This window comes from Archocentrus centrarchus, chromosome 22 (genome assembly GCF_007364275.1).
Source record: "Archocentrus centrarchus isolate MPI-CPG fArcCen1 chromosome 22, fArcCen1, whole genome shotgun sequence".
In the NCBI taxonomy this organism is placed as follows: Eukaryota; Metazoa; Chordata; class Actinopteri; order Cichliformes; family Cichlidae; genus Archocentrus; species Archocentrus centrarchus.
The window spans coordinates 15,197,561-15,206,988 of NC_044367.1; the positions used below are offsets into that span (position 1 = coordinate 15,197,561).

General features: G+C 38.8%; 1 protein-coding gene across 1 annotated transcript; it reads right to left on the minus strand.

Moving 5' to 3' along the window:
- Positions 1–1,925: 1,925 nt before the first annotated feature.
- Positions 1,926–4,536, minus strand: LOC115773055 (platelet-activating factor receptor-like). Its single transcript, XM_030719560.1, is given in 4 exon segments — positions 1,926–1,985; positions 1,987–2,034; positions 2,037–3,107; positions 4,516–4,536. Coding segments are annotated over 4 exon segments (1,200 nt in total).
- Positions 4,537–9,428: the final 4,892 nt, after the last annotated feature.

Sequence of the window (9,428 nt, forward strand, 5' to 3'; positions counted from 1 at the left end):
GCAGAGACTGTTTAGATAAAGTCAAGGTTTCATTGGTAAAGCATCAGAAGCAAATGATATTATTTAAATGTGTTCTGCAGAATTACACTTTTTAGAGTGCTTTATTATGATAGAATTTAAATTATTTGCCTAGAATTACTGATGCGTTCAATTTTAAACAGAAATTTCATCTAGTAGCTCTTTTAAGTGGGCGATCTTGAAGGAAAGGCCAGTCATCATTGTGAGCATCTGATCAGAATGCAGGAATTTAATAAAGGCATAGATCTTCTGAAAAAAAAAAGTTTTTATTCACAAAAACTCCAGTAAATTACAAGGATAACAGACAGGAAAAACTTGCCAAACCAGAATTCCTTCATACAAATATGAAAAGGTGAGTGAAAGGGAGTGCTTTCATTAAAAAAAAAAAAAGTGTGATCAGGTGGAATCAGCTGAGAAAATGAGTGGCAATAAGATCCTCTGATGAAGAAATAAGAAAAAAATTATGTGAGACAGGTGAGAAGCATTATACAGTGTATGATTAAAAACAGAGTCTGTACAATTCTGACAAACTTCAAAGTCAATATTTGGTGTGACCACCTTTATTCTCCCACACAGACTGAACTTTCTTTGGGGGCTTTCTTGTAATTTCTTTGAGCAGTCTTCAGGAACAGTTCTCCAGGCTTTCTGAAGGACATTCAAAGCTCTTCTTTGGATGTTGGCTGCCTTTTGTTCTGTTCTCAGTCAAGATGATCCCACGCTGCTCCAACAATGTTGAGGTCCGGGCTCTGGGGAGGCCAATCTATGACTGATAGTGGTCCATTGCATGTTTTTTTATCCAGGTATGTAATTCCTGAATTGGGCAGTCTGTTTGGGATCATTGTCATGCTGAAAAAAAAGTCAGATCAGATGCTTTCCAGATGTTTTTCTGCATTTATAAATCCATCAATTTGACAAGATCTCCAACACCACTGGTGGAAATGCAGCCCAAACAATGACAGTCTCTACCATGTTTTATAGATATCACCTAATGGCAATAATTTGAACCAAAAATTTCAAATTTAGATTCATCAGTCCATAAGACCTGATTCCACTGATTTTCAGTCCAGTTTTTCTGTAATGTGGCAAATGTCAGCCTGCTCTCTCTGTTTCCTTTCCTCTTGCCTCCTGACAGCCACCCTTTCACTGAGACCATTTCTGATGAGGCTTCTCTGAACAGTAAATGGATCTACTGAAGGGCCAGATGCATCTCTAACATACTGTGTCCGGTCTTTGATGGATTTGTTCCAATTTCTTGACTTTCAGATACTGTAGATACTATTTCAGGCCTGCCATGCCTGTCCTGTTTTCCCAGATTTCTTACAGACACTCTGCCAAGACAAGATGAGTTTTTGGATAATAGTTCTTTGGGAATAACCTTCTTGGTGCAAACACCTTCACACCGTGTTAGCTTTGGCAATTTTCAGAGATTCAACTAAAGAAGTGTGAAAAAAAATGTGAGAATGGTGAAGTATGAGGACAACATTGAAAATGAGCAAAAACGCAGGCATTATCCAAAGAAAAACTTTCAAAGGCATTCAAAAAGTCTGAAGATCTATTACGCAGGACCTTGGAAACAAAATATAAAGAAATGAGGGGTGGCTCAATATTCTTACATAGTACTGTAAATACTTACTGTGTGTTAAAATAGTAAGAATACACTGCTTTCTTTACAGTAGCTGAGACAAGTAGGCAATGCATGGGCACCACACGGTGGAGGTAGACACTAATAAAAGGGCTCTTCCTCTGTAGTACACAGTAGGAATGCTTCAAGTAGGGTCTATACAACTCTGTATAGAACTGTATATGAACTATATGAACCACCACTCTCACTCAGTGTAGTTCAAAGCAGCACCAGTGTTGTTTTTGAATATATTTTCTACAATATCCAGCAAGGTCCTTTCAGTATATCAGGTTTCATCTTGTCTCCATGCCTGTGTGGGTTTCCCATGGGGCCTCTGATTTCCAAGCCAGGACCCAAATAAATGCTGCAGGCCAGGTTAAGTGGCAGCTCTGAGTTGCATTTTTGTGAATGTGGTGATTAACTTTTTAATGTGGGCTGTGATGATTCTTCTAAACTTCCCTGTGGCAAAATAATAAACTACAGGATCCAAAATGCAGTTGAGGCCCATAAGAACCAGGGTGATCTGATGAGCATCATTCAGCACCTGACGGGTGGCCCTACTGTAGTTCACGTGGCCGAAGCCTTCTTCAATCTCCAGCACCGCCAGAGCCCAGGGGCCTTGAACTACATGGTGGGGCAGGAAACAGAGAACAAACACTCCCACCACTGCTGACAACATCTGCAGAGCCCTCCGTTTCACCCCTCTGGGTATTTTTAGTGTGGAGGATACAGTGGACTTTTTGGACAGAGCTGCTGAAGACTGAATTACTGACAGGGTAGGATTTTGAGAAACTAAGACTCGAGCAATAAGAAAATTGCATATCACAACAAGTAAAAAGACAACAAAAAACAATCCAGTTATTAAAAAATGAGTGACAGCCACTGTCTGCTTCTTATCAGTAGTTTCATTCTGGTAGCCCTCAAAACAGCGACGTATGACGTTGTTGTTTTTAAAGTTTTCATTGACCCCTGGACTCACCAGAAAAGGCACAGACATGGCTAGAACGAACACCCAGATGGAAACACAAACTATGATTCCACGAACCCTGTGGTCTGACGAGGCTGCGTCCAGAGGCCGAGTGACCGCCCAGTATCTGTTGATGCTGATGGCTGCGAGGAAGAGGATGGTGCCGTAGTTGTTGATGAAAAAGAAGGAGCCCATCAGCCGGCACATGAAGTCTCCATACTTCCAGTCTCCCTTATGGATATAATAGCTAATCCAAAAGGGAAGAGCGCACACGAACAGAAGATCAGCGATGGTCAAGTTGGTCATGTAGATGTGGATTTCTCCCATGGCCTTGGCCTGACGGAGGCAGCGCAGGACAAACAGCATGTAGAGGTTAGCGAAGAAGCCCAGGATGAAGAAGATGGTGTAGAAAACCGGGAAGAGCACATAACGAAATTCAGAGTCCAGGAAGGTAGTGGAATTACTGTCTGCAGACTCCACACTGGCCATGGTTGTCAGCAACTGATTGAGTGATTGTCTGTGGGAGACAAAATGTATTATCATCAGTACAATATCCAATCACAATATAGAATTTTTGAGTCTGCAGTTCATAGCTTAGTACACTGCAGGCCATCTTGCAACAGGAACAAAAGAAGCATAAAATTATTAAGATGTTGGTCCATGTAAAGTTTTGTGACTGTTTCCCCCAGATATGGTGCTATCAAGCTGACATACTGTGTCTACAGATTATCTCAGCACTCTCTATGAAATGCCAATTATGACTCAGATATCAGATAACCTTCCTACTACCCACTTACTAAGCTCTAAGGAACATGTGTCTTTAAGAGGCCAATATTTTTGATGAGAGGACACATGAATCTGCATCTTACTGTATGACTACTGTAAATAGTCATACTGTAGTCATACTGTAGTCATACAGTAATCATACATTAAAAAAAAAAAAAAAGTTACAGACCAAGAGGTGGAGACTGGGGTGGATTTGTGACTGTTAAGGTTCATCACTGAAGATAAAATGGTTACAGAACAAGAAGTCACCAAAGCTAAAGCTATTCAAGTACTGATTTTGATCTCTTTCACATGTCTTGAATTCATTCAAAGACTGAAATAAAATATATACAAGTGGTTTAACCAGTGTGGGGTTCTTGGACTATAACCTGCTGTAAAGGACCTCCCACTGAATGTTGGCACAAACTGTAAACACCTACAGACTTTTAAGGAAAATCTCCCTGTGCAGTTACGCAATCTTTCACTTGGTAGGCGAATGTGTGAACTACTAGAAAAGAAGTGTGATACCCGATTATGATAAAGAAGGCTACGTCTTACAGTAAATGAGCTGTGAGAAGTTGTTTGTTAACCTAGTAATCCCTACTAGGAAATAAACACATGCTTAACAAAAAAAAAGAAATCCCAGGTTGTGAATTTAACATGCTCGAAAAAGGTTTAACTGACAGTATTTATTGTGATTTTTTTCTGAACATCTTCCTGACATGTTTCTGTCATAACCTGTTTGGAGGAAACATGCATTTGTCTTGCAGAGACAGCTTAATTGTGACAGCTTAAACGTGCTGAAGCCTCGACTTCATGAAGTGTAATTAATTACTTTATTAATGTTAGTCCATTATTTGCTAATCGTGTTAATATTGGCGTGCTGTAATTAATAAGAATAGCTTTGGAGGTTACATTAAGGTTGAACATAATGAGAAAGACATTGCCTTCTGGCCATTTTATGCAGATACCAAGCTAAGAACACCTGGCCCCAGCACTCCCTGGTATAGAAACACTCTCCACTCACTCCATTTGAGAGAAGAATAACTCTACTGGTCCTGCATGCTGTAGATGTTGTGCTCTTCTTATCTACTCCAACAACATTTCACTCACCACATGAGCACGAGTGCAGACATGCCAACACCACTGACTTACTGACCGACATCTCAGAATTTTCACTTTGGTTAGTTATTTAGTGTAGTTAATTGCAAATAAAAGGTGGTGAGAAGTGTGCACTTACCTGACTGCTTCTTCTGTTTTTAATCTCCTTCAGTATGTCAACAGAAAAGATCAGTCGAGCAACAGAAAAGATTTATCTGACAGAGAGAGCTTTTATGTGTGAGTGTGAGTGGGGGCGTTCCCTAAGGTCAAGACAGAGGAGGTGTCATTTCCTTCTTCATAAGAAAAACCCCCACTTTGCCGCAACATTTTCAGTATTTCTATAAAAACATTAGTAAACAACAAAGTAAACAACTCCCAGAAGCACACACTACACAGGAAATAAGATTCAACTACTACGCACTACACGCTCTCAAAAGCAGAATGACCGGGACGTGCCGATACAAAACATGAAATGACATTTATCTTATTTTAAAGTTATTACATTATTGGGTTATTATTGTGAGTCTATGTATGAAAAAATACTGCCACTAAATGATCACAGACTTGGTTTGATATAAAATTTCCATAAAAAAGACTTTGTGATGTCATTGTGATGTATGTTATAAAGGTCTTTTTTCACACACACAAAAAAAAATGTTTTTTGCCTGTGACTTCATAGAGCAGCAGTTAAGATATTCTCTGGAATCCCTGGGTCCCAGAGGAAAGACATTTCCCAGGGACAGTTGCATCAGCTGGTTCACAGATCTGTCTCAAATGAAATATGCTGATCTATTTTTAATACATTTTTATTAAGTATTATTAAACATTTATTACAATTTTAGTCACTACCCTTAATTTGTTTCCTCTCCTAGGGGTTGATCTGAATCACTCTTCATCTAGCCCCTCACAAGCACAAGAACATCTTTAACTTGCCCCAAATTTAAAATGAGGCCACTTTAAGTTTCTGACCAGCGTTTTTATTTTCTTTTTAACTTCTGCATCACACTTTTCATTAATATCTGTAATTAATTTACGGGCTGCCAGGCATCTAAGTTAACAAGTTTCTGTCTCATCAGTGAGTGATGATTGGAGCTATTGTCAGAATGATAACAGTTAATCAGCTAGTTTAAATACAGATTTGATTGATGTTTAGTTTAATATCATTATTTTCATCGTTCCTAATATCACACATCAAAGATGTGGGACAGTGGTACATTTGTGACAAATTTAGCACTTTGTGTCTGCTTTGGGATATTCTGTTTTATGTGTTATGTGGTTTTCTTAGGTTAGGTTCCTGATTTGATTCCTGGCTTATGTTTTGGTTGTGGGTTATTTTTGTGGTTAATGTTTACCCTCTGTCCTTGAGTCAAGTTCTTGTGTATTAGTCCTGGTCTGTGTTTCCACTTCCTGTTTTTTTTTAGTAGTGTCTTGTTTCTTGTGCAGTGTGTTTAGCTTCCTGAGTCTCCCTCCCAGGTGTTCCTCGTTGTCACATTACCAAGTGTGTGTATATATTGTCTGTGTTTTCGTCAGTTCTTTGTCAGGTTGTTGATACTGTTGTATGTCCCTTGTGTGGTGGTGTGTTAGTTTGTTTCACGTCTTGCCAAGGATTTGCTATGTTCAGGACTATAGCCTTTGTTTGCCAGGAAGGTTAATGCCCTTCTGTGTTGTGGTCCAGTTAATAAAAGACGTTTTACTTCACGCCTGCTTTTGGGGTCCAATTCCACCTGTCACACTGCCCAACATGACAGTAACCCTTGTGTAAATACCAATGACAATAATTTTACATTTCTACCCTAGATATTTATATATTATTATTTTGTGTGCTTGTGTGACATACATATTTATTCTTATTTACATATTTCTAAGATATATTTCTTATTTTTATTCTTCTTATTTATATATTCTTACTACTTACAATCAGCTGCAGGTACAAGATACATTTCACTGTGTATTACTGTGCATGTGACAAATAAACCTTATCTTAGCAAAAGTCTATAATTCCAATGAGTTTGAAAGTCAGTAATTGGTATGACCACCTTTATTCTTCACAACATCCTGAACTCTCTTAGGCAGCTTTTTCTTTAAGCAGTCTTCAGGAATAGTTCTCCAGGCTTCTTGAAGGGCAACTAAAGCTCTTCTTTGGATGTTGGCTGCCTTTTGTTCTGTTCTCAGTCAAGATGATCCCACACTGCTTCAGTTATGTTGTTGTCTGGGCTCTGGGGAAGCCAATCCATAACTGATAGTGTTCCATTATTTATAATTCCATTAACTTCAACAAGATCCCCAATACCACTGACTGGAATGCAGCCCAAAATTATAACAAAACCCCCCCACCGTGTTTTACAAGAGAATGTAGACATTCACTCTTGTAGCTCTGTACTAACCTACTCTATACATATTGATGACAATTTGATTCAAAATTTTCAAATTTGGATTTGTTACTCCATAAGACCTGTTGACACTGACTGTCAGTCCAGTTCTTCAGCACTTAGCAACTGCTTATTATCAACTCTACTCTGAGGAACATGAAGCTAGATACACCAGCAACCATAGCTGATTGTCTTCCAGGGGCCAGAGCAGGTGACACTGAAGGAAATCTGGCTAAGGCTGAACGTAGATTTGGTAAAATAATCATTCACGCCTGCAAGGATGACACCTGGTTGTATCAGTCAGAGGTCACCAAAATTAATACTGAATCGGTGTGTAATTTTGCTAATACAGTGTTAGACTCTGTAGCTTTCTCTGGTCTCCTCCACAATCGGACCAGGACTGACATGTTCTCCTTAAATTGCTGACTGTCTGAGTGGTGTCCAAAAGACAATGCAGGCTTTATAGATAATTGGGAAACCTGGTCCTGTTAGAAGATGGCATCCACCCCACTTTAGATGGAGCAGCTCTCATTTCTAGAAATCTGACCAAATTTATTAACCCTCCCAAAACCTGACTACCCGGGGTTAAGACCAGGAAGCAGAGTTGCAGTCTTACACGCCTCTCTGCCGCTTCTCTCCTCCTGCCATCCCCCCCAAAACCACATCCCCATAGATACTGTGTCTGCTCCTAGACCACCAAAAAGAAAACCAAAAACCAGCAAAAAAATAATTTAAGTACAAAAATTCACAAAGAAAGAACAATATCACATCCTCAACTGCACCAAAGAGTAAAACAGCTAAATGTGGATTATTAAACATTAGGTCTCTCTCTTCCAAATCCCTATTAGTAAATATTTTAATAATTGATCAACATATTGATTTCTTCTGCCAGAAACCTGGTTACAGCAGGATGAATTTGTTAGTTTAAATGAATCAGCACCCCCAAGTCACACTAACTGTCAGATTTCTCAAAACACAGGTTGAGGAGGAGGATTAGCAGCAATCTTCAATTCCAGCATATTAATTAACCAAAGATCCAGACAGAGTTTTAATTTATTTGAAACTCTGACTCTTAGCCTTGTACACCCTAACTGAGAAATTCAAAAACCTGTTTTATTTGTTATTATCTATCGTCCACCTGGTCCTTACTCAGAGTTTCTGTCAGATTTCTCAGACTTTTTATCTGATTTATTGCTCAGTTCAGATAAAAATAATTATAGTGGGTGATTTTAACATGCTGAAAATGGCACTCTCAAGTCTTCCTTTAATGCAGTGTTTCTCAAACTGTGGGGCGCGAAGACATGCGAGAAAAGTTACAGCAACAAATGTTGAACATCGGATTAATTCTTACAGCAGAATAAGGAAACATAAGCAGGTACTTCAGCACAGCAACTAGCGAAACTCTCCACTGCCTACTGTGTACACAGAGATATTGTGCAGTCACTTCGCATGGGGCGTGAAACGATTTCATCTGGGACATGATGAAAAAAGTTTAAGAACCACTGATTTAATCTATTATTACTCAATTGGGCTCTCTCAAAGTATAAATGAACCCACCCTCTGCTTTAAACACACTCTGGATCTTGTTCCGACATATGGCATAGAAACTGAAGATTTAACAGTATTCCCGGGAAACCCTCTTTTATCTGATCATTTCTTAATAACATTCAAATTTATAATAATGGATTACACAGCAGTGAGGATTAAATTTCGTTACAGCAGATGACTTTCTGAAAGTGCTGTAACAAAATTTAAGGATACAATTCCTCCACTATTATCTTCTTCAATGCCATGTGGTACCACAGTACAGAGCAGCTCAATCAAATCAAATCAAATTGAATTGAATTTTGGTACAAAAATTATATTTTATATTCGTCAAATTTTGATGGCTTCAAATAAAGAAATGGGAACAAAATGTGTTTTTACAACAAGCTGCTAGTATGAAAGTGCCTAAAGATACAAATTGAAATTGGACACAACACTGGTTCATCCCTTTTAGGTTCCTTTTTTATTCTTGAATGATTCATTGGTCAGTGTTAAGTGGTTTAACAAACATTCCTCTGAAATGGTCAGATACAAGGACTGGACTGAAAATGAAAAAGCAACCAATCCCGAAAGAAAAACTTTTAAAGAAATTCAGAATACCTGGAGAACTAATATTGCTCAAGACCAATTAAAAAAATTACAAAACAAAGTCTGGCTTCTTGGAAGCAAAGTATAAAGAAATGAGGGGTGGCTCAAGACTCGTGAAGAGTACTGTAAATACTTAGTGTATGTTAATACAGTCTGAAGATCACGCTGCTTTCTTTGCAGCAGCTGAGACAAGTGGGCAATACTGCATTTAAACCACATGATGGAGGTAGAGACTAATAAAAGGACTCTTCCTCTGTTTCAAACAGTGCACTGTAAGGGAATGTTTCAAGTAGACTCTATATAGCCCTCTATGAACTGCATGAACCACCACTCTCACTCAGTGTAGTTCAAAGCAGCACCCCCCCCCTCTGTGGTAAATGTTTAATTCCAGCTCCTATGTACAAGCACACAACACAACACGTCCTCTTCTCCCTGGTGCCACAGTATAATTCCT